Source organism: Gracilinanus agilis, chromosome 4, assembly GCF_016433145.1.
Source record: "Gracilinanus agilis isolate LMUSP501 chromosome 4, AgileGrace, whole genome shotgun sequence".
Lineage (NCBI taxonomy): Eukaryota > Metazoa > Chordata > Mammalia > Didelphimorphia > Didelphidae > Gracilinanus > Gracilinanus agilis.
In genome coordinates, this window is record NC_058133.1 from 160,893,204 (window position 1) to 160,919,880 (window position 26,677).

At 39.2% G+C, this 26,677-nt stretch overlaps 1 protein-coding gene across 1 annotated transcript; it reads left to right on the forward strand.

The window, feature by feature from the left end:
- Positions 1-301: 301 nt before the first annotated feature.
- On the forward strand, positions 302-22,659 carry LOC123246041 (natural killer cell receptor 2B4-like). Its single transcript, XM_044674993.1, has 9 exons — positions 302-368; positions 2,811-3,155; positions 3,248-3,538; positions 7,223-7,336; positions 7,990-8,045; positions 14,484-14,549; positions 19,554-19,619; positions 20,936-20,995; positions 22,600-22,659. Exons 1-9 carry the CDS (start codon positions 302-304, stop codon positions 22,657-22,659), a joined length of 1,125 nt encoding a protein of 374 aa, XP_044530928.1.
- Positions 22,660-26,677: the final 4,018 nt, after the last annotated feature.

Genomic DNA, 26,677 nt, shown 5'->3' on the forward strand with positions numbered 1-26,677 from the left:
GTGGGCATGACCTGGATTCAGCAAAGTGGTCTGAAGAGTATTCAGATAGGAGGATTGCCAGGAAAAGAGTGTCCCAAAAATGTAGAGAGAGAAGAGTATGAAGAAGAGAGTGACTGATAATGTTTAAGGCTGCAGAGAGATCAAGAAGCATGAAGACTGAGAAAAGGCCATTAGATTTGGCAATCAAAATATCATTGGTAATTTGGTAACTCAAGAGAGAAGTTTTAGTTTCATGATGAAATCAGAAATCAGATTTTTGAGAGTTAAAAAGGGAGTGAAAAGAGAGGAAGTGGAGGTACCCATGACAGATGGCCTTCTCAAAGAATTTGGCCACAAAATGCAGGAGATATTTGGAATGGAACAATCAAGTGAGAGTATTTTTTTTTTTTTTTTGAGGATGAGGAATCACAGATACTGTAGGCGTAAGGGAAGCAGCCAACAGATGGGGAGAGAGTGAAGGTAAGTGAGAGAGGGAGGATAACAAAGGGGTCAATCTGTGGTGCTGACAGAATGTAATGGGATCACTTGTGCACATAGAGGAGTGGCAAGGAGTAGAACCACCTTATTATGTGAAATAAGAATGAAGGAATAGGGCAGCTGGGTAGCTCAGTGGAGTGAGAGTCAGGCCTAGAGACAGGAGGTTCTAGGTTCAAACCCGGCCTCAGCCACTTCCCAGCTGTGTGACCCTGGGCAAGTCACTTGACCCCCATTGCCCACCCTTACCAATCTTCCACCTATGAGACAATACACCAAAGTACAAGGGTTTAAAAAAAACAATAACTAAAAAAACAAAAACAAGAATGAAGGAATAGAAAGTGGCAAAAGACAAAGGAGGGTGGGGAAAGCTCTCAGCAAATGAACTCAATTTTTTAAAAACATTTATTAATATTCATTTTTAACATGGTTACATGATTCATGCTCCTCCTTTCCCCTTCACCCCCCCGCACTCCCCCCACCCATGGCCGATGCACATTTCCACTAGTTTTGTCATGTGTCCTTGATCAAGACCTATTTCCAAATTGTTGGTAGTTGCATTGGTGTGGTAGTTTCGAGTCTACATCCTCAATCATGTCCACCCCGACCCATGCGTTCAAGCAGTTGTTTTTCTTATATGTTTCCTCTCCTGCAGTCCTTCCTCTGAATGTGGGCAGCATTCTTTACCATAAATCCCTCAGAATTGTCCTGGGTCATTGTATTGCTGCTGGTACAGAGGTCCATTACATTCGATTTTACCACAGTATGTCAGTCTCTGTGTACAATGTTCTTCTGGCTCTGCTCCTTTCGCTCTGCATCAGTTCCTGGAGGTCTCTCCAGTTCGCCTGGAACTTCTCCAGTTTATTATTCCTTTTAGCACAATAGTATTCCATCACCCGCATATACCACAGTGGACTCAATTTTTTACAATAAAATATATGATATGGCTCTCAGCTGAGAAAGTGGTAGGATAAGAGCCATTAGGAGGTTTGGGAAAGGATGAAAAGATTTGGAAGAGCCCTTGTAGTGAATGAGTTAGCAAGCTAATTAGGGAGATGTAGAAGGATTGCCTAGTAGCACTGAGGGCCCAGTTGACATTATGTAACATAAATTTGTTGTGGATCCAGTCAGAATGGTTGCATTATTTCCTCTACCTTTTCTTCAGCAGCACATTTGTAGGCACGGAGGCAGTATAATGGGAATGATCAAAGACAGAGGGTTGCCAGGGCATAATCAGTAATATGATAATGGAATAAGAGATTTGAAAGGAGTCGATTACTCATATCAGAGTAGGAAAAAAGTCCTTAGATACTTTTCTTCTCAAAACTGTATATTAACTACACTGAAAAATTTGAAAAAGGGATGATTTTTTCTTATATTGTATATGGGCTATAGTCCTAGGCAAAGAAAAGCTTCATGCAGCTCCAGAAAAAAACAAAGTTAGGCAGGCTCTGGATCATATACGACATTGACTTAGAAATGCTGGCTGTATTGATAACAGCAGAAAAGTGGGGAATTATCTAATGTTTGCCCATTGGATTTGTGTTCTGTTTTCCTAGACCAGTGATGGTGAACCTTTTGGAGATGGAATGCTTGGGCCCACCCTCACCCCACCCCACCTCCATACCAAGTGCTGTGCCATCCCTCCCCACCCAGAGACCAAGTGTCAGATGTGCCCCCCACTCCTATACACACACAGGAGAAGGAGAAAGTGCTCCTATTGGGCCGCTGGGCAGAGGAGTGGGTGAAATGAGGAATGTCCTCAGTAAATGTAGAGTGGGGGAGGGGAGTGCTCCAAGCACTCTGTTCCCCTCAAGCTCTGCCACCTGTGAGTTGCCCACCTTACTCCCTGTGCCCTCCCATTGGGCTGCTGGGCAGAGGGGCAGGTGATGTGAAAAATATCTTCAGGCACAGAGGAGAGGAGGAAGGGAGTAGCTCCACTTGAGTCCTTCTGCCTTTCTAGTGATGAATTCTGGGTGAGTGGAGGGTGGCAGACACCCACAGAGAGTGCTTTGCATGCCATCTATGGCACCCACGCCATAGGTTCACCATCACTGCCCTAGACCATAAATTACTGGGCCAGAGGCATTCTTCAAGGCTTAGCACATAGTTAGTATTTAGTATGTAAGATCTGTTTAGAGGAGGACAAAAAGGAAAGGAAAGGAAGTCTTTCCAGAGGCTGCACTGAGTCTGCCCTGTAAACATACATTTTGTTTGTGGGGGGTTATCTGTTCAATATAATTTCTTTTGGTCATAAAATAAACTAGTCTCACAACCTTGCACCAGATTTTGCACTTGAGGCCAATGATCTCACTTCCTGGACTTTTCTTTCTTAGGAACATCAGGTTCTGAAATGGAGAAAACTAACATGAATGTCACCACTGGAACTCATATCGAGTTACAACCAGTTTGGCCTCAGCGGTATTCAGCAAGCTCAGATTTCACTTGGTTTGTAAAATTGACTTCTACTCAAAAAACATATCAGATACTGAATTGGAGAAATGGCTCAAAAGTAACATTTAAAAATGACATGTTTCAAAACAGAGTTAATGTTACAGCTGAGAACTTGACTCTCTTCATTAACTCAGTTCAGAAGCAAGACAGTGGCCTCTATTATATGACCATCACAAATCCAAAGGGACATGTTGATATTACTACTCAGTTCCAGGTTTCTGTGTATGGTGAGTACCTTTGATAACATTTTTGAACCTCTTTATTGGCCTTGCAGCACCTGTTTTTCCCAGGACAATGTTAACAGAACCTTTGCTTCTAGATCCAGTCCAGGAACCAGAGCTTCAAGTGACTTGGGAACCATGGAATAGCACTTTGTGCCATGTGAACCTGTCCTGCCTTGTTAAAGGGAACAGTAATTTGACGTACATCTGGTACAGGGGAAGAGAGCAAATTAATACCTCAAGACAATATTCTCATATACAGCTCCCAATCCAAGCCAAGAACATGAACAATTCCTATACTTGCGAAGTCAGCAATCCAGCTAGCTCAAGGAGTCATACCATCAACCTTACTTGGGCATGTCCTAGTCCAGTTTACAGTTCAACCCCAGGTAAGGAGAATACTTTCTCATAGCAACAGTAGAGAAGTGCTTTCTATACCAAAGTCACATGTAATTTTTTTAATGATGTTACAGTCCTTCTACTGTCCCCCTCCCCCTTGTGAGGTAGTTAGCTCAGGTAATGAATTCATTTCACTAAAGAATCCAAGGATATGGGTTTGTTCCCTTTTTCCTTCCTCCACTTGCTATTCTTCTCTAGCCCTGTTTTCTATATTTCCCTCTAAGAAACTTTCTATATCTTAATTTCCTTATCTGTAAGAAGAGCAGATTTGAATCTAGGGGATAGTGTAGTAGTCTAAGAGTTAGAAAGATCTTGGTTCAAATCTTGCCTCATATGCTTAATCACTGTGAGACATTTGGTAAGTTTCAACCTCTCTATGCCTCAACTTTTTCATCTGTAAAAATAAATTCTATGACTTTTAATGTCCCTTCCACCTCTAAATATGTTATTCTTTCTTCTATGGCTCCAGACTTCTGTTCCCTTTGTCATAAGAAGGTTTGGGCTAGACAGAGTTTACAAGACTTCCTCTCCTTTGAGAAAGAGATATACATGTCCTTTTGAAGGTGGGTCAATAGGCCACGTTATAATCCCTAGAGGAAGATTGGCATGCTGAGCTAATGAACTTGAAAGGAGATGACATCTAAAATCATGAATCATGTCTATGGCAGCTCCAGGAAGGGGAAAAAATAAGCCTTATCTGTCCTAGACTACTAAATCTTTCCAAAGGGATTCTTGAGGGAAACCAGCTCATGTCTAAATTCTAGTTCATTTTTGCCAAATCATGTAACTCATGGATGTGTTCATATTGCTCTACCATGAATTGCAAGTTTTTAAAATATGGTACAGAACATTCAGTTGGGACTTTGAATTCCTCTAATACAGATTTATTGGAAAAACTTTCATGTGTCCAGTTTTTGCTAGGTGCCATGGAAGATGAAAAAAAGATACAAGACATAGTTCTTGCCCTCATGGAACCTATAATCTTTTTAGCGAATCACAGGTAAAATAATTCAAATGATTACATACCATAATCTGATTTAGTGTTCAGGCAAGTGGTATAGGCCAGTGATGGGCAAACTATAGCCCGTGGGCCAGATATGGCCCCCTGAAATGTTCTATCCAGCCATGGGACATTATGACGAATACAATGAGTAGGATACAATACAATAAACTTCAAAAGAGTTGCCTTAGAAACAGACTGAAAGACGAGCATTTCCTTTCCTTTGGCCCCCTCTTTAAAAAGTTTGCCCATCACTGGTGGAGGCAATAAGTATTCCTTGATTGTAGAAAAGGAAAAAAATCAACATGCATTCTTTTTTTTTTTTTTTTAAAACCTTACCTTCCGTGTTGGAGTCAATACTGTGTATTGGCTCCAAGGCAGAAGAGTGGTAAGGGTAGGCAATGGGGGTCAAGTGACTTGCCCAGGGTCACACATCAACATGCATTCTTAACAAGTAATGGAAAGTGTTTTCAAGACGAGGAGTGATATGAGTAGACCTATTTAATAGGATGATTATTTTGTCAGTCATATAAAGCTGTTAAATAATTGTTTTTGGCAAAAAACATAGTTTTGAATTTTTGAGACTTTGATTGGCACCACTCATCAATGCAGAGCTATGAGTGAGGTGCTAGGAGCTGAAGGGGTTGTTGAGCTAATAAGTCAGGGTATTACAAGAATTATCCTCATAAATATTGGGATCACTGAGGATGATGGAAAGAATTAAAGTGAGAAGGAAGGATGTAAATTACTAAAATAGAGCAGCTATTTAGTGTCTGCTATGATTTTGGCATTTTGTTAGGAACTATAAGGACTATAAAAAATAAGATGTGGTCCTTTCCTTAAGGAGTTTACAACTTATTTGAAAGTAAAGATAAATGCCCAAACAATAATGAATAACACACAATAATATGTGACTATTACTAAGCCCCACAAGAAATAGTGTTCATTGAGAAGGAGATCCCCAAGGGCTAGAGAGAGAAGTTAGAAAAACTTCATGGAGGAGGTGGGACTTCAGATGGATAGGAATTGGTTAGACAGAAGCAAAAGTGGAGGGCATTTTAGATGAAGAATCTACCATAAGTAAAAGAATAAGAGTAGGTGGTATGCTTTTGGGGAGAGTGTGTAGGTGATACAATATAGAGATCCAGCTCTATATTTTTAGGGGTCCTGAGTGGTGTTTAGTGGCATCGGATTGAAAAGATCAGAAACAGAAAACTGAGAACAGCCAGACTAGTGGTTAGCTCATAGCTGCTCCAACTGCTATGGAGTTTTGAGTTTATTATATACTGGTTTCAAACAAAGAAAACAGAGAGAGAATCACAGCTGTGAAGAGGTCACAAACCATACAAAAACCCATTAAAGTCTGAAAAGTAGAGAGATAGGTCGAGGGTCAAAGGCCAAATTCCAACCACCAATTAGTAGGGGGTTAATTCTGGGAGCAGAAATATATTTCATAGAGATTTTTACTAATTGAGTTCTGTCCCCTTCATTTACAGGATTGCACCTGGTCAGATAAAGTCTTGTCTAGCTTTGTCTGTCTCTGGTCTGATTATCTAAGTAATATATCTTTTTGGAGTTCAGGCTTCTTAATTATCAAGGAGAAAAATTGTTAACTCAGTAGCTGTTGATCTGCTAAGGACTCAAAGCTTTCCAATAAGAATATTAAGAAAAGGTGGGGATCTGAAAATGAGTCAAAAGAGGAGCCTCAGATTTTTACCTTAGATGGCCCATTCTGTCTGTGTACTGACATATGCAGTGCAGAAAAAAATCATACAGGTTTACTTACCAATGATTTTTTAATGGGATCCAGATAAAATATCTTTTACAGACTCTATTTCTCTAAATGACTTCCAATAGCCTCCTGGAGGGGTCAAATTGTTTTTGGATTAACCAACCTGCTGGTACCAGAGCTTTTCAGGGCTCAGGTGACCAGGACCAAACACAAAGACTGCCTCAGCCTGGATTGGTCATGTAGGAAATCCAGATAGCAGGCCCTATCCAGACCCTATTTCTCCAATCGGCCTTCCACAATACAATAGATAAAGTACTGGGCCTGCAGTTAGGAAGACTCTTCCTGAGTTGAAATCTAACCTTAGATACTACCTATGTGATCCTGGGCAAGTCTTTTAACCCTGTTTGCCTCGGTTTCCTCATCTGAAAATAATCTGGAAAAGGAAATGGCAAACCACACCAGTATCTCTGACAAGAAAAAACCCCAAATGGGGCTACAAAGAATCAGATATGGCTGAAAATGACTGTACAAAAAATATTTATGAGATGGTAAAGAAACCTAAGACCAGAGTGTGGATACATGTTAAAGGTTGCCACTGTATAAGATGAAGGTCCACCTTTCAGTATTAACTTTTTTTTTTAATTATTATTTTTTTTAAACCCTTGTACTTCGGTGTATTGTCTCATAGGTGGAAGATTGGTAAGGGTGGGCAATGGGGATCAAGTGACTTGCCCAGGGTCACACAGCTGGGAAATGGCTGAGGCCGGGTTTGAACCTAGGACCTCCTGTCTCTAGGCCTGACTCTCACTCCACTGAGCTACCCAGCTGCCCCTCAGTATTAACTTTTAAAAAAAGACACTGTCTTTCTAGAGAGAGAGAGAAAAGTTTGAAGATGAGTGACAGGGATAAGAGCTCAGTTTTTATTCTTTCTTCCTTTCTCAGAAATGCAGTTGCTGATGATTTTGGGTTTCTCTCTGATTCCCCTGACCATGCTACTCCTCAGCATACTTATTTGCCTGTATATGAAAAGGAAGAAGCAGCAGCAGCCAGTAACAGGCAAGTGGAAAGACCCAAGTAAGAGGCTATTGGCAAAGGAGATAGTTCTAGTTGAGACTAAATCCTGATAATCTCTCATGGTCCAGGTTCCCAAGAAGCCCTGGAGGGAAGATATGGGATGGTGGTGAGAGATACTATTTTCTATTCCCTCCTGCTATCTCACAATCCTATGGACATATCCCCTATTTTAGCTCTGTCTTAATGATATGTTATCATACAAGATATCACTATTTTCTGGAAATCTATATCTATTTTCAGAAACTTCTCCCAGTGTCTCGGGGTCCACTTGCTTCCCAGGATCTATTCTCTTCACAGAACTGTTAGAAAATATGTAATTATTATTATATAATCCCATCCTGACAAATACTATGTTGATTTTTAAAACCACTTCAGTGTAGTTGATGCTATTCTTGATGTCTTGAGAATTTGCCTGTAGTTCTGGGTGAAGATTGCTCCATATTTGACTACTTGCCACATTGGAGAGGTTACCTGGTGAAGCTATAAGATTCCTTTCCCTGAAGATTTGAGAATTCATTCTGCTGGAATGATGAAATGCAATCCTGTCCTGAGACATTAGGTTGTGGAGAAAAGGGTGATTTCTGGAGTCTCCCACAGCTTAGGTGTCTCTCTTCTTTTCTTCTGTTCTCCTACAGATATGAACATGACAGTTTATGAGAAAGTTAATTATGGTAAGCCACGGAGTAATCAGGTATGTCAGTCCAAGTATTACTGGAAGTAGCATCCAGCCTGTTCTATGGGATATGGAAATTTGTAACAGGGCCTGGGAATGAAGGAGTTAACTTCATCTTTCCAATCTGGACCATATGCTCTGGAGGCACTCACCTGACACTTTGGGTTTTGGTTATGGGGAAGTAAAATGGAAGAAATAGCAGGAGAGGGAAAAGAGGATAAGAAATGAAGGGGAAACAGAGACAGAAACTTTGCAAAACAGGCTCTAGAACTGGATAGTCTCAGAAGTCAGTTAATCCAACCTCCTCATTTTATAGATGAAGAAACGGAGGCCTAAGGAGGTTATCAGTTTTCCGATTACACAAAAGTAGTGAGTATTGTAGTGATGCTCTGAACTTATTCTTCAGAGGGAGGCTAATTATATCATTCCATTAAGTTCTAGGGAAACCTCTGAAGGGCCAAGAGTGCCTTTCTTGAATGCTATAAGCTCCAAGTATCCATTCAGTATGTTCATCTCATAGTTAGCCACCAGTTCTAATGAACCCAATGCTATCAGACTTTTGTGGCTTATGCTTCTGATCTTTCAAAAAACACAAAGTTATAACCAATTCTCATATCCTTTACTTAAAACAAGAAATAATGAAAAATTCAAAGGCAAAAAGCCCCAAATCATGGGATATGTATCTATTTCTGGTGAGAACAGCTTCATGTCTCTCCTTACATCATTGTCTCTTTTACTAGAACAGCAGGTAAGAAGGAAAAAGCTGGAGCCCAAGAGTAAGATTCTGCCTGACTCATGTGAGAACACGTTTGTCTGCACAATCAGTAGTAAACCAGAACCAACCATAGAATATTTTTGCCTGCTCCAGATCAGGAATTAGGGCACCTTTATTACTCATCTTCATACCTTTTTGGAAGTTCCCTAATCTCTTTCTCATGGGCAATTATATCAGTCTTACCTCACTTCCATAATGTACAGGATCAAAAGTGGATTTTTAAACATTAGTGACCAACATCTTTCTTATGTACAACAGTTGCCATTTGGGTATATATAGATGGCTCTAGAGTTATCTTCTCTTTTTAGTTTCACTTAATAAGAGCATAATTCAGAGAAAGGACTTGGCCACATCCTCTTTACCATTTTGGGGTCTACAAAACTCAGCCTTTGTGAAACCAGTTCTTGTACTCGATGGTCAACTTTGATGATCCAGTAAAGGCTATGTATGGTTTAACTCAATAGATTACCCCAAACTGACAATTTGTGAAAATATCAGAAGGGGATTAGTGTCCTGGTTTTAGCTAGCTACTCATAGTTATTTGGTGACTAAGAGTTGAAATCAAAGCTGATAAGAAATAAGGGGCATCTGATGAAAAAGAGAGAGAGAGAGAGAGAGAGAGAGAGAGAGAGAGAGAGAGAGNTCAAAAGTGGATTTTTAAACATTAGTGACCGACATCTTTCTTATGCACAACAGTTGCCATTTGGGTATATATAGATGGCTCTAGAGTTATCTTCTCTTTTTAGTTTCACTTAATAAGAGCATAATTCAGAGAAAGGACTTGGCCACATCCTCTTTACCATTTTGGGGTCTACAAAACTCAGCCTTTGTGAAACCAGTTCTTGTACTCGATGGTCAACTTTGATGATCCAGTAAAGGCTATGTATGGTTTAACTCAATAGATTACCCCAAACTGACAATTTGTGAAAATATCAGAAGGGGATTAGTGTCCTGGTTTTAGCTAGCTACTCATAGTTATTTGGTGACTAAGAGTTGAAATCAAAGCTGATAAGAAATAAGGGGCATCTGATGAAAGAGAGAGAGAGAGAGAGAGAGAGAGAGAGAGAGAGAGAGAGAGAGAGAAACAGACACACAGAGAGAGTATGTGTGTGCATATGTCCTGAAAGTATAATAAAAGGTGGAGGAAACATGAACTCTTGTCTTTCTTCAACTCAATATAGGAGTTTCTTATAAACCTACTCAGCTAATCAATTCCCATTATGTATGGATAAGGGCTGGCATGTTCTTCAAGATACAACCACCACATTCCTTGGAAAAGAGTTTTTTCTTATGGAGCAATTTTGCTCTGGCAGGGCAGAAGGTCTCTATTTTCTTGAGCCTATATCACTGAACTCAATATATGAATTGCCAAAAATAAGAATCACTGAATGGCACTGAATGTCTATTCTTCGTGCTTCTAGATGGAATTTTTTGAGAAGGCTCAGAGAGAACCAGGCTATTAATATTTGAAAAACATGAATCTTCCTCTTCCTTATTTCCCAAACTGTCACTTTTCTGATTGTGGCATTTATAATTTGAAAGTGGTAATTAGTTGATGTTTTTTCTCTCTTGCAATACATCTTTGCAGCCACAATTTGGAGGCATGATTACACAGGAAATTAACAAGCATCTGAACTCAACTGTTAAATAAAAACCACCATACTAATAAAAATTATGATCTGATTACCGTCAGCAGTGACCTTTAGATGCTATCTAGTCCAATCCTCTCATTTTACATATGAGGTGACTGAGGACTAGAGGAGTTAAATGACTAACCTAAGATCAGAAAGGTTATACACGATTGAAGCTGGATTCAAGCCCAGATCCTCTGACTCCAGAGCCAGTTCCTCTTCTACTATACTCTCTACTTCCCTATATTTGTTTACCCCCATTTAGGGTAACAAAAAATTTGATTAATCTGAAGTAATATTGACAATGTTTAAGAAAAGAAATCCCTTTAGAATACATTTTTCTAATCTGTTTTATGTCACAGGCACCTTGGTCACTGGTGAAATCTCTCTTTTCAGAATTTTTTGAAATAATTTAAGAAAGTATTGTTTCAGTTAGAGGTTAGTGAAAATAAAGCCAAGTTCACAGACTCTTGAAATTTAAGCACAAACTCTATGGCCCAAAGTTATGAATTTCTGTTTTAGAATAAGCAAATTAAAACCCCTCTTACATAGAGGTATGAGCTGCTTTATTGTTTTTACTTTTCCATTTCTAACATAGGCTATTCTAACTCCCACTCCAGCCTCTCAATGTTTGGTTAAAAAGTCTTTCCTTTAATGACATTAATGGTCCCTTTTATCTGAATAACTTAGATTACATAGTGCTTTACAAGATTTTTTTTTTTAACCCTTGTACTTCGGTGTATTGTCTCATAGGTGGAAGAGTGGTAAGGCTGGGCAATGGGGGTCAAGTGACTTGCCCAGGGTCACACAGCTGGGAAGTGGCTGAGGTCGGGTTTGAACCTAGGACCTCCTGTCTCTAGGCCTGACTCTCACTTCACTGAGCTACCCAGCTGCCCCACTTTACAAGATTTTAAAGCACTTTTCACATACTTTTAAGAATCCTGGAATTCAGAACCTTAGAATCTCAAAAAAGAATCTTGGAAGCAGAAGCGTGCTGGTAAATGCTTTAAAATGTCTTGTCTGAAAAAAAGTATGAATGGCAAAATTTTAAATTTAACATGCATTATTAACATCATCTCCATCATATTCTTAGGTATAGAATTCAACAAAACAATAAATCAAGCCCTGATTTATTATTTTGACATTTCTAAAATGTAGTCACACTGAAAACTTAACTATAGAGGCTTGTGAACCAGTGAACTACTTCCTTCCTGAAAAGGAATCCCTTGTTAGACATCCTTGAAAAGTGGCTATTCAGCCTTTCCAAGAAGGCCTCCAGTAATAGGGAAACTCAATATTTTAAAACCTAATTTTGAACAACTCTAGTTCTCAGGACGTTTACCCCGTATATCAAGCAAAAATCTTCCTTTCTACTCTTATTTCTTCTCTCCTTGGTCAAACAGATCTAATCAAATCTTTTTTCTACCTGGTAACTTCTTCAGATATTTCAAGACAGCTGTCATATTTTCCATAAATCTCTTCTCTGGACTTAACAGCACTAGCTTCATTAATTCATTCTCTTAGGACATGTGCCACAGTTCTCTAATCTTGGTAACCTTGCTCTGTTTGCCCTTCAGATTGCCACTGCCTTTCCTAAACAGTGGTTCCCATACTGAACACAGTGTTTTAGATTTGATCTGACCTAGGTAGAAGGAAGTGGAGTTGTCAATTTGCCTCTTGTATATATTGATATTTACTAAGATTATTTTTTGAAAATCACTTTTTTAATATTATGAATATCACAAACAACATATACGATCATTTCCAAATGCATAGATCATAAAAAAAGAGGACCTGAGAAACAATCTTCCTTTGATATAATGAAGGCAGGTACTGAGAATATAAAGATAAATGTAACAGAATCTCTGCCCTCAGAGAACTTATGCTCTATCAGGGTAGAAAACACAACCATATATAAAATAAATAGAACATTTTTTGGAAGTGCTGAGGGAGGTACAAGTTGTTGGTGGTAGAGAGAATCAGGAAAGGCCTCATGTAAATCATGATGCTTGTAATGAGTCATGACTGGGGATTATATATATATATATACATATATATATATATAAAATTGATTAATTAAGAAAAATTTTCCATGGTTACATGATTCATGTTCTTTCCCTCCCTTCTTCCTACCCCCCTCCCATATAATTCCACTGGGTTTTACATGTATCATTGATCAAAATACCTATTTCCATATTATTGATATTTGCACTAGAGTGATCATTTAGAGTCTACATCCCCAATCATATCCTCATCAAACCATGCGATCATGCAATTGTTTTTCTTCTGTGTTTCATTCAGCTCCCACAATTCTGTCTCTGAATGTGGATAGTGCTCTTTCTCATAAGTCCTTCAGAAATGTCTTGGATCATTGCATTGCTGCTAGTACAGAAGTCCATTACATTCGCTTTTACCACAGTATATCAGTCTCTGTGTACAATGTTCTCCTGGTTCTGCTCCTTTCACTCTGCATCAATTCCTGGAAGTCGTTCAAGTTCACATGGAATTCCTCCAGTTCATTATTCCTTTGAGCACAATAGTATTCCATCACCAACAGATACCACAATTTGTTCAGTCGTGTTTTTAACCATTCACCATGTTAGAATTTTATTTTTGAAGGCAATCTTCTTTTTGTCCCATCAATTTCACTTTTTTGGATTGCTATATTTAACATACCATTATCTCTGCAATAAATCAAACTTGTTTTAAAGTGGCTATTTTTTAGTCTGATCATGTCTTAATTTAGATCATGTCAGAACCGTTATGACCTTTTTTGGACTTTTCTCGGCAAAGATACTGGAGTGGTCTGCCATTTCCTTCTCCAGCTCATTTTGCAGATGAGGAAACTGAGGCAAAGAGGATTAAGTAATTTGCTCATGTTTACACAGCTGATAAGTATCTGAGGCTGGAATTAAATTCAGGCCTTCCTGACTCCAGGGCTGGCACTTTATACATTGCACCACTTTCTTGAAGGACTAACGGTGTTTCTGATAGAACAGACAAAACTTCCAAACATCTACCTTCATCCTTTCAGGATAACATTTCTTTGACATACTAATAGAATAGTCATTAGTTTAAAAGTGAATTTCTAAACTTAGAGACAATAAGTGATTTATAGGAAAATCGAACTTCCAAACTTAACTTAAAGATTAATGAAATGTAACTTGTGTAGTTACATGAAATGTCAGCAGTTGCTACCCAATAAAATCAATTGCAAAAATGGAGACAGTATCAGTGTGATTTTTCCCACCATGCTTTAGTAAAATTAACTAGCTCTGTACTCATCTACCTTATTCTTGATAATCAGCAGTGATGATTACCACTCATAATTTTATGGCATTTACTAAAACACACTCTTTGGTTTATATGATACTGACAAAAAAAATTCTACAATGTGAATTAGTGGAAGTCGAATAGCAATTATCAAGTTTAGGTGGGAGTTGAGGACACTTCATAGGAAGAAAGCAATTTATTTCAATTTTTTCATTCATGTGGGAAATAAACCTGAAATAGTATTTGGGTTGGGTTTGTTTTCTTTATTTTTTATTAATTACTTAGTTAATTAATTTACAATATCTTTCCATGGTTACATGATTCATAGAACCTGGGGATTCCAAGAAACAATAGTGAAGAGGTAGTCAGTACATTCTAAGCATGGAGGGCATTCAGCACCAATGCATGAAGATGAAAGATTGAGTGTTGTGTGTGAGGAAGAGTAAAAAGATTACTCTGCATTAGAGAATTCATGTAGAGGAGTATATCTGATAGAGATAAAAGGAAAACACTGGATTACTCAAGTTTTAGAAAAATCATTTTGGCATCTGTGCAGAGGGAGAATTGGAAGAGGGGAGAGATTTGAAACAGAGATCAATTAGGAGGCTAATGGGTTGTTGGTGGTGTGAGTACAGAAAAAAGATGTTATAGAGGTAGAAATGACAATGTCTGGCAACTGTTTGGCAAGGTGACCTAGGAATTGCATATGATATTGAGCTTGAAAGTCTGTGGGAATGAAAGAATTGTGATACTTTAATTATTCCTTCTCTTGTATAGGTGCAGAATTTCTGTGGAAAAGAAGAAGGAAAGACCTTGTATGCAACAGTCCAATTGCCCAAACAGGTACATTCCCAACTTCTTGGGTAACTCAGTAAAGTACAATGGAAGTCTATGAATCAGGAATGTGCTGGAGATGACTCTAATTGGCATACCATCCCATTCCTGAATTGCTGTATCAACATAGCAATGAGCTTAGCAGGAGTGTAATAGAAGGCTCATGGAAAGAAGTCATCACTAGAAGAGACCTGGTGACTATAGTCTAACAATAACAATGACAGCAATAATAGCTGGCATTTATATATCATTTTAAGGTTTGCAAAATGTTTTACATCCATCATCTCATTTGAGTTTTACAACATCCTTATATATGATACATGGAGGGGAATGACTAAACCTCAAAGAGAAGTACAGAATCTTGGAAAGCCTAATGGGTCTCAAGCATACTTGACCCCAGTTATCTTAGTTATAGGGCTATATGTATATGTATGTATGTATTTACATTTTTATGCAATGAGATATAGTAAGAGCTTAGAATCAGAAGGCTTGGGTTCAAGTCTCAGATCTAATGCTAGTTGTGTGACTGAGCAAATTTCTGAAACTTTCTATGCTTCAGTTTCCTCATCTCTTAAATGAGAATAATATGAGAAAGTGGCTCATAATCTCCAAACCACTAGAAAATCATGAGTTATTGACTTAGGAATTTCATAGCAGAAGAGTCTGGAAAGGTGAAAGCATGAGGAGGTCATCCCTTTCCAATAGCACTTGTAAAGAATTTTCTTATTGCTAATATCTTCAAAGACATTCTACAGATGAGGAGATCAAAATCCAGAGAGAAGAAGTGATTTGGTTAAGTGGTAGAGCTAGGATTAGAACACAGATCCAGTCTAATGCTTATGCAGTCAATAAAGTCTTTCTTTGTCAGTCAGGATGCCCCTTTCTTTTTCTCCCTGTAGTTGTTTTATCAAAATCTGATCTCAGGGAATGTTTAATGTATTCATTTCTACTTTGGTGGGAATTTAATTGTCCCTATTCTCATGAGTAATTTTTAAGTCTATTGTCTAATTATGGAAGAAAAGTTTCTGTTTACTGTTGTAGCTTTCTCAGCTTAGGGAGCAGGTAAAGAACATTTTAGAGGGTAGCTGGCCCTGGATGATTCTCACACCAGTAGGTGGTTGTCCTACTTGACCTATGTGTAAAGCCAGTCCTACCCAGTAGTACTAAGAATCAAATTAGAATATGAAAGTCAGACATTTCAAGAGAGACTTGAAGTTCTCAAGGAGCGGCCAGAGAAGAAACCCAAGGTAATAGAAAGTATAAAATCAAGGCTGTATTTTATACAGCTATGAAGCACAATGCAAAGAGAGTTGGACTTGAAGTCAGGGAATCTGATTTCAAATGCCATCTTCATCAGTGATCAACCATGTGGCATGGGGTAAATCACTTAATTTTTCCATAGCTTAGTTTTCTTATTTGAAAAATAAGGAAAATAGATGAACTAGGTAACTAAGTAGTGCAGTGGATAGAATGCTGGCCCCAGAGTCAGAAGACTTCAAATCTGACCTCAGACACTTACTATGTTTTTTGGGGCAAGTCACTTAATTTGTTTGCTTCAGTTTCCTCAACTGTTAAATAAGCTGGAGAAGAAAATGGCAAACCACTCTAGTATCTCTGCCAAGAAAACTACAAATGGCATCATGAAGAGTTGAAGATGCCTGGAATGGATGAACAAAAAGCTTTACCTCATCTGCAAAATAGGGGGAATAATAGCTGCTTTCCCTATCTCAATGGTTATGTTTTGTCACATTACAATATGAATATGAGTGACTGTCATTATACCTTTTTTGTATCATCCATTGTCAGTCAACAAATATTTACTAAGTACCTACTCTTTTTCCCTAAAGTCATTATTATACCCATTTTACAGAAGAGGAAAACTGAGATTTTGAAAAGCAAAATGAAACAGCTAGAATTAGAATTGAGATTCAAATATAATTCTCTTAAATCCAAATTCAATACTCATTTATATTATTTTATTGTCATTATATATTATTCATCATTATATCATCTTATATATTATATAGCTTATATTAGTATATTATGTATTGTCTGGATAGCATATTAGTATTATGTTATATAATATCTATCATATAAGGCCTTGCTATAGTTACTGTATCTCTTATGAAAAGGCATATAGAGACATAATCCCTTTTCTCTAGGGCAAGGTTGGCAAACCTTTAATGAGTTCAAGTGCCCAGAAGGCAAATTCAAGCTGTCTGTGAGCCCCTGCATTATGGAGGGAGAGAGCCGAGGGAGAAGGGCTTGCTGTGGCAGCTGGATAGAGGAGTGGAGCATGCAAAAAATGTCCTATGATGCTGGGAAGAGAGGATTGGAGCAGCTCCCTGAATGCTGGCTCTACATGTGTGCCACATCTTCTCCAAAGAGGCTCTAGGGCAAAACACAGAAATGGATAGCTAGTAATGAAAAGTAGCACCTATAGCCATGGTGGTGAACCTATGGCATGCACACCAGAGGGGGCACTCAGAGCCCTTTCTGTGGGCACACACACTGTTGCCCAGCAGGGAGTATCCCAGAGTTTGTTTTGAGAAATCCAGAGAGATGCAGGACTGGGCTAATCCCCTCACCCTCTCCATGGACACCTAAGGACATTTCTCATATCAACCACCCCTCTAAAAGGTTCACCATCATTGACCTAGAAACTTGGAATCCTAGGACCTAGAGTGGGAAGGAACTTAAAGGAGCATGTAACATAATTTTAAAGATAAATGCCAAGGGAGTCAGAAGAGAGGGGGGTAGTAGTAAACTGAAGCCCAGTTGGCAAATATGTAGATCTGAAGTAAAATATGGATGGGAGAAACCCTTCATCCCCTATAGAGATCCTGCTCTATAACCAGAGACTTATCTGAGTGGCCTAGGGTGGTCGTAGGATGTAAAGAATGAAACAGATTGGACGCACGGCTTGTTAGCTCATAATGCTCCGAGGTATATTGGAGTCACTAATTTATTATAAAGGAAATTAAAGATCCCCTTTCCCCAAAAGCTCAGGAAAGTTTCCCACAGTTACAGAGAGCAGTATTTTTACTATAGTCAAAACAAAAGCCTTAGAAGTCTGAAGTGTAGATAAAAAACCTATGCTAAACTATCAACTATATGTGTTATCTTTAAGTGGAGCCTGGGACATCTCATTAGGCCAGAAAGCCCATGAAGTTCTCAGCCTTGATGGTATTAAACAATTTTTTGAGCCTCATTATTTTACTTTAATTCTGGGCAAAATGCCCTGCCAAGGGTTCGACCTTGGCTGTACTAGACAGCTGCATTCTCGGTCAAAGGGGAACAGTGTTAGCCCCACTCCTGCTGGATTCCTGAGAGCCCTAAGCTTTTTACTATAATGCATTTTAAAAGAAGGTGAGAATTATGAAAGGAATCAAAAGAGGAATCTCATATTTTTATCTTAGATAGCCCACTCCAAACCTTCTCGTACCTGATAGGGAGAAAAGCCAATACACGGCTTTGCTGGTCTGTATTGATCTTTTGATGGGGTCCAGATAAAAATATCTACTTGAGATTCTAATTTCTCTTAATAGCTCCTGACAATCCCCATCCCAGCCACCTTCTCACCAAGTAAATTTATAAAGGTATTAAAGACAACATAGGCAGTATGAAGAATTGACTAGTGGACCTGGAGTAAGGAAGATCTCAGTTTAAAATTTGCCTTAGATGCTTACTACCTCTATAACCCTGGGCAAGCCCCTTAATCTATTTCAGCTTTATTTACTCATCTATAAAATGGGAATAATAATACTGATTTTACAAGGTTGGCTAGGCATCAAATGAGATAACATATATAAAGTACTTTGCAACCCTTTAAGTACTATAAAAATGCTAGCTCTTATAGAACAAAGGGTTGGCTACAAACTACTTGACCTCATAAAGAATGAATCCTATTAGTTGCATTTAATTATCTTGGCCAGATGAGTGGATGAAGGGGAAGCAGAAATAGGATCATATTAGTACTACGTCAAATTGTGTCTTGACTGCAGGAGTTTATAACAGCTTTTTGTGTGATAGTGTCATTTGTATAGTGGGATTAAGGAGAGAAACTGAGAAAGTGGGATTCAGGGCAGAAATGTTATACACTGTGCTGCCAGCTGCAGAGGGCAGGCAGCATTCCTGAGTAAGTTAGAACCAGATTAAAATATAATTAGGAAATTTTTAACAAAATTAATAAAAATTCAATAAAACACAGATAATGTTTAATATAAGGCAGCTAGATGGCTCAGTGTGATAGAGTGCCAGGCCTGAAGGGAGATTCATCTTCCTGCGTTGAAATCTGGCTTTGGCACTTACTGCTTGTATGGCCTTGGACAAGTCACTTAACCCTTTTTGCCTCAGTTTCCTCGTCTGTAAAAGGAACTGGAGGAGATGGCAAACCACTCCAGTATCTTTGCCAAGAAACCCCAAACAGGGTCTTGAAGATCCAGACATGACTACAAAAATAACTGAACAACAACAAAAATGTTAATTGTAGTTTTCGAAGTCAATATGCACCTTCAAGGATCCTTATGTATTCTTTAGTGGCCCCCATTTCTAAATTATTTTGACAATGCTAATGGAGAATAGAAAATAGTTGGTGCTACATAAATGCTAACTATTGTTATCTAGAGGCAGTGGTGGACCTGGAGTTCAGGAAACCAGTGTTCAAGGGTGGCCTCAGACACTTATTTAGTTGTGTGACCCCAGACAAGTCACTTAAACTCTGCCTGTTTCTTTATCTGTAAAAAAGAGAATAATAATAGCACCTACCTCCCAGGAGTGTTGTAGGGATCGAATGAAATATTCCTTACAAAATAATACAGTTCCTGGGTAATAAATATTTGTTCCCTTCTCCCTTCCTGACAGTGCTTTGCTTAGGGTAGGTGCTTAATAAAGGTGTGTTGAATTCAGCAGAAGGTAAAAGGTTCTCATTCTTCAAAGTGGGGCAAAGCTACCTTTTCTTTCCCTTGTCAGTCCCATTTCTTTTGTAATAGTTTGATTTTTCCCTACCACTAGCTTCCTGCTTCCAGTCCTGCTGATCAGAGTAAAACATTGTATTCAACAGTACAATTCCCAAAGCAAGTAAGTGTCCTCCTCTGAAAGAGTATTCACATGTTTATATTTTTATGAATATGTATGTCTTTATGTGGGTATTCAGAAGGTATATGCATGCTTGCCTTTATGTGCATGTGTAAGAGCTTGTGCCCTTAAAAGTAGGGTATATGCATCATGTGGAGAGTTGCCCTCCCCTGGCTTGGGGCCAAGCATGTGTGTGGCCTTTGGTCCTGCTGTCTTGAGTGTCCCTGTTAAATAGCTAGAACCTCAGTATTAAATGACTATAGCTTCAGGAGGTCCTGGGTTCAAATCTAGCTTCAGACACTTCTTAGCTATGTGATCTTGGGCAAGTCAACTTTATCCCATTTGCCTAGCCTTTGCCTTTCTGTCTTAAGAGTTGTTACTAAGACAAAAAGTAAGGTTTTAAAAAGGAATTCCTGGTGAAAATTAAAGGAACCTCTCTTTCAAAATAACCATATCTTAGAGTGATGAGTAAATAAGTGATGGGGCCACTTTATTCTTCTACAAGAGACAGGAAAGATCAAATCATAATCCCGAGACCCAAGAGAGATAGAATACAAAGAAAGAGAGGGTGTGTTTAGTGTAATACAATAGGACACCAGAAGAGACTTCATTTGCCTGTAGCCAGAGGGACTTAGTATAGATGGGAAGTAGAATCTGGGAACTGGATGAGACACATAGTAGGTGAAGGTGATGTGAGATCAGTAAAAAGTGACTCAAACTCAGATACTCAGAGGATCAGGCATGGATAGGTTTGGCCTGTAAGGAGAAATCTCAGTGAGATTTGCTTCATTCTGGATAAAGCTGAATGGTCTCTCTATGTTGCTAATGTCTGTTACTTGATAATTATCCTCTCCTCTATCCTCCCCAGCTGTGGTCCAGTTGTTCTGGATTTATTCAAAAGGACTAGCCTGGGGGTGTGTCACTGTCAGAGGGAGATAAGAGAGGGGTGGGGTAAGGTTAGGTCCTGTGCTGAAGCCATAGCTAGACGCCCCAAACTCTGGAATTAGGTCAAGGAAAGAGAGATGCTTACTCTCCCTCGGATTTGTGCTTACCATTGTGTAGAGTCAGATCTATGTCCAGAGACGCGATGCTGTTCCTTGCTCTCTCCAGAGATCTCAAAGCAGCATTGTTTATGCCCTGAAGAGATGCTGGGGGTGCTGACTACTGGCTATGGGTCTAGAACTCTAAATGCTTTTCAATCTCTACCTCTTCCCTCTGGGTGGGTTCTAGCTCATCGTAACTTACTGCTATTCTATAATAGCAATGACAACTGCATCTCCCAACCTGGAGCTGACTTCTTTCTTCCTCTGGATTTTCAGAAACCTTCCTCCAAGCAGATGACTGTCAAGTCATCCAACTCAACCACTGTCTACCAAGAGGTAAGCTACAAAGATGCCTCCAGAATATACTGGCTTCCACATTTACCAAACTTCTTTTTGGTACCATTCAGCTTGAGCGAACACAAAGGTATCACTATCACTGCTTAGCCATTAATAGAGCAGAGGGAGCCATCTTCCCATTCAGAGAAGTACAAAATTAAAGCACACTGCAAATAAGTGCTTCCCTCCAGTTAATCAGTGACCTGGTTAGAATCCATGATAGCCTCATGATTTAGTCCCAAAAGGCCAGAACTTCTTGGGCTGAAGATAGGCCAGACCTTGTTCAAATGTGCTTAATGAGCCAATTTTGCCTTTTTGGTTAACCACACAAGAGGTCATAAAAGACCTTATATAATAGAGTAGATGGTTTGCCCAGTGGATTAGGCTATGGTGCTAATAAGGTCAAGGCCACTGATTTGATTCTCAGAGAGCAGATAAACCCTATTGATGTCCAGAGACTACAAATCCTAATCATGGGCAATTTTCTTATAAAATCAGGCCATAAGTTATAAAGAGGGCTGAGCAAGACTGCAAGCAGAATGTCACACATCCGTGGTATTATCATTATTACTACTAGGACTGCAGTTTAAAAAATGAACAATGTCTGGCACATAGTAAGTACTTGATGAATGTATTTTTTTTCCATTCATCCTTCTATTAGAGAGCAAAGCTCCTGTACTGTTTTTCTTTCCCTTCTCTGAGGCAGAACTGGGATTTGGAATTCTTCACTGGACTATCCCTCTAATTTGACCCAGATCATTTGTTGTTTGAATAAGGAAATTCTGCTCAAGGATAGACAACTTAGCTTTATCCTTGAGGTAGTCTTAAGGAGTCTCCACTCAAAGAAAGGCTTGAGGAAGCCTTTATCCTCCCAAAGTACAGGAGCAGCATCTTTCTGTGTAGGAGGCACCTAAGACTTCATATTGGCTTTTCCCTGTTGACTTTTCCTGCTACCTTAAGAAGCATTTACTATATGTTGGGCACTGTGCACAACACAGGGTTTGCAAAAATGTGCGTATTTCATGTGTATGTAAATATGCATACATTTTTGTATATATACCTATATATTTGTCTATATGCATATATTTCATTATTTCTTCCTGTAAGATGTCTATTTCTGAATACATATAGATAACTTTCTATTTGTCTATATTTCTAAATATATACATCTATAGATGTGTATATATATGTGTGTATATATATGTATATATATATACATATGTACATATATATGAGAGAGAGAGATGAGAGGGAGGGTAGGAGAAATAGAATCTTGCTCTCAAAGACCTTAAAAATAATATTAAGGGAAGACAACACACAAAGAGCATGGTGACCAGAAGGGGTATATGGTGACTGGGCAGGGTTCTAGGAAGGTGGAAAGTGTATGTAGGGAAGAGGGAGAAGGAGAGCTCTAAAAAATAAATAGATGGACTTTTCTAGAGACTGGGACCTTGATTCTGGAAGACAGAGTATGGCAGTTCAGGTGTCATATCCTGTCTGGAAGTTTCTCTATCACTAGTCAGGAGTGCAGGAGCAGGGCAGCTTGAACCTGGACTGAATGTAGGTCTGATGTTAGGAACTGAATGCCACTGTTTCTTCCATAGGTCCAGAGACCCAACCGACTATCTCGTAAGGAGCTGGAGATATTCCACATCTATACCTAACAATGGCAGCTGCTGTCTGAAATGAATATGCTATTGAATCATTTTGAGGGCTAAGAGATTTGGTAATAAGAACAGCTGATATTTTTATAGATCTTGCAGGTTTACACAACTCTTTCTTCACAATAGCCACACAAGGAAAGCAATGCAAGGATTGTTCTAATATTCCAATTTCAGAGCTCAATGATGTGAACATTCTCTCCAGTAACATGGTTCCCTCTACATTTTTGCCTGCCTATCTTGTGTGGCACTTGTCCATGTTGGCCCATTAGTTAATAACAGAGGGTCCAACCACATGCTAGAAGACTGCCTAGATTTCTTCTCACAACAGAAGGATATAAATGGAGCCCTCAAGATAATCCCTCACTCTTGTCAAATGACTAGTTCATGTTTCTTTTCAATCACAATCTTCTCTGTTGACATCTTTTGCTCTAATTCTTTTTTATAAAATTTCTTATTCTGTGCTACAGCCTGGTCTTAGCCACTATGCATTTCTCTATTGCCCTCTGGTCAGTGTTTATTTTTTTAATTTGCCAAAGGCCATCGTATTTTGTGACTTTCAGCCATACAATGACATTGATGTGTGAAGGAAATCATTGAGTGGATTGAGTCACAAGGACAGAATGGCAGCCAGAAACAGGCAGCGATAGAGTCAAGAGATCACAAGACAAGAGGTAGGGTGGAGGACCTTTGGACTGTCCCCTTAGGAGGTCCAGGCAAAAGAGAAAAACACAGTTGGCTCCTGAGATGTGATGTGTGAGAGTCAGTGAGCAGAGAAAAAATTTGATAAACTGAGGCAAGAGCGGATTTTTCTCTCTTTTTTTCTGTGTTGTGTTGCTGTCTAGATTTGTCTGTAAGTGTGGCTAGGGGGCCTTAATGGTGGCCACAGAATAGCAAGCTGAATGGAGCAACAAGGAAAGTAACATATGTCTCTTTCCTGTTTTTCCATCTTTTCCCCTACTACTTTTGATTTAATAAAATTATTAATTTATGGCCAGTCTCATAATTTCCTCTCTTATATTTATAGGAATGTTGCTTTTAAAAAGATGGAACTAAGGGTCAGGTAAGAAACCAAGTTTTGGAAGGGTTAAATGACTTTCCCAAGGTCATATTATTAGGGTCAGATCTTCTGATTCTATATCTGTTCCTAGCCATGATCAGTGTCTGGAATAAAAATATGATTTAAGACCTTTGTTCACTCTGGGGGCTGTCAGAACTGATAGTGCTTAATGTTTCACCAAAGACGGAGAAAGTTCCCCTGGAGAGGACATTTGGAGTTTATTTAAGGCTTATATTATGTAGATTATTATGTATGATTATTCTTGAGGGTTATTTATTTATTTTAAACCCTTACTTTTTGTCTTAGAAACAACTCTAAGATAGAAGAGCAAAGGCTAGTCAAACAGGGTTTCCTCATTTGTAAATATTTCCAGAAACAAAGTTCTATCTTTTTGCTTTTTTAAACCCTTACCTTCTGTTCTAATATCATTCTAAGGCAGGAGAGAAGCAAAGGCTAGGCAACTAGAGTTGTGACTTCTCCAGAGTCATAGTTGGGAAATGTCTGAGGCTAGATTTGAACTCAAGTTCTCCTGACCCCAGGCTGGGCTCTCTAGGCACTGTGCTTACCCTTTAGACCAGTTATGGTGAACCTATGGCACAGGCACCAAAGATGGCACACAGAGTGCTCTCTGTGGGCTCACAGCTGCCCTCACCCCACCCAGAGTTCATTACTAGAAAGACAGAGAGACTCAGGTGGAGCTGTTCCCCTCTCCCTCTCCACCATGCCTGATGATATTTTTTCACATCACCCACCCTCTGCCCAGGAGCCCAATGGGAGTACATAGGGATTAAGATGGGCAGCTCAGAGGCAGCAGAGCTGGAGGAAAGTGGAGTGCTGGGACCATTCCCCTTCTTCTCTCTACACTTGCTGAGGGCATTCCTTACTTTGCTCACTCTTCTGCCCAGGAGCCCAATGGGAGTGTTTCCTACCTCCCCTGTGTGGGATAAGGGGGACAGCAGGGTAAACCTTTTCACTCGGTGTGGGGGGAGGAGCATGGCACTCTGTCTCCAGAAGGTTCACTATCATTGCTTTAGACTACAATTCCAGCTTTTAAAAAAAAATTTAATTCAAGTATCTGGCTCTTTTTGACCCTCAGGGTCCTGAGGCTAAACCCTTTACTGCTTTCCAATGCTAGAGAAGAGAGCATGAGAGAAGAGCTGCAGAAGAAGTAGCTAGAAGAAAGTCCTATCCCTTCTCTAGCTCCAGTAGGTGTGGTCTATGAGGATTTTAATCTTGCTCCCTTTCTAATCTGGAGGGACAAACATGAAAAGCACAAACTACTTTACTTCAGTCTCCAAAGTGACATCTAGCAATCATATAAGTAACTTGTCCAATGTTGTTGTTGTTAAATTATGTCTGACTCTTGTTGACCCCATTTGAGATTTTCTTGGCAAAGATACTGGAGTGGTTTGCCATTTTCTTCTCCAGTTCATTTTAGAGATGAGGAAACAAGGAAGACAGGGTTAAGTGACTTGCCCAGGGACACACAACTAATAAATTTCAGGGATGGGATTTGAACTCAGATCTTTCTGACTCCAGGCCTGGCATTTATCAAACACTGTGTCATCTAGCTTCCCACCCAAGGTCATACCACTCATCAGAGCCTTGTTTAGATTAATAGAGAAGGGGTCTGTAGGATTTAAATCAATGTCCAACATTCCAGGTATTATATTTTATAAAGTTTATTAATAATCACTTGAAGTAAAGGAATAAAAAGGTAATTATCTAACAAAATATAAGGCCACATGAATAGATTCTCCTGCCACTCACCTCATAGTACCTCCACCAAATGAGATCACAGGAAGAGTGACTGAGAGGCAGGGCTACACAAAATTTATATCCTGCCTTTTTTAGCATGTAATATGAGGAGAGCAGGGTGCTGGGAATTGTAGTTCTGGGATTCAGATTCCAATTACACAGGTCTGGATATAGATATCTGGTCCTATTAATACATTTTGCCTTCCTATTCTGGAGCCAAGGGAAAGAATTCAATAGTAGCAGACCACTTTCCTAAAACCCTTTTTGTGGCTTTTCCTAGACTCTAGCACATAACACTGTAGAAGAACAATTGAATATGTCATTAAAAAAAATCTATTCCCTTGGTAATTGGTTGTGATTCTGGGTTAGGCCCTATGCAGACATAGTAAAATAACCATTTGAGTTATTAAAAAAATTTATTAAGCACTCTTAATGTATAAAATACTGTAGTAAATAAGCTCTTTCCACTAGAAACTTTGGCACAAAATATGAGAAGTTTTGGTCACTGCCAAGCTGCAGTGGAGAAAACTGAAGGAACTCATACCATGTATAGAACAAAGCGGAGAAATCCCAGGATTTTCCAATATGCAGGGATATTCATCCTCAGATCATCCATGTGCTAATAAGGCTCTGATTTCTCTGTTATCCATAGTCAGAAGGCAGAGGTAGCCAGTGGCTTCAGAGTTCGGGTGAAATTTTCAGAGAGGCCTCTGGAGACTCCATGTTGTTCTCCAATGATCCCACCTATTGGGAAGGGTATAATCAAAGATTACTAATCTAAGAAGAGCAGCAAAAAGTAATGTAGCATACCAAAGATAATCACCCGAATTATGGAAAACATTCTAGAAGAGGAAGACTCGGAAGTGGACCCACAGAAGCATGTAGGATTGCTTAAGAGAAATAACATGTAAAATGAGCTTATAGCCTGAGTTTTTTGGGGTCCTGCACTCAGGGGCAGAATAGAGTGAAGTCAGAGAGATCTGAGAGAAATTCTCATGATCATCAGATTCCAAGTTTGAGTTGCATACTGCTCTAAGGGATGCAGAATAGACATCTCTAGCTTCTTCTCTTCCCCTGTCCTTTTCCAAGGGAGGCTATCACTGCTGCCATGAAGGGAAATAGGATATTGGGCTTGGAGGCCACCAATCTGTTTTCCTTTCTGTAATTATCCTAAAATCCTATGTTTAAGATCTTTTAAAGCAA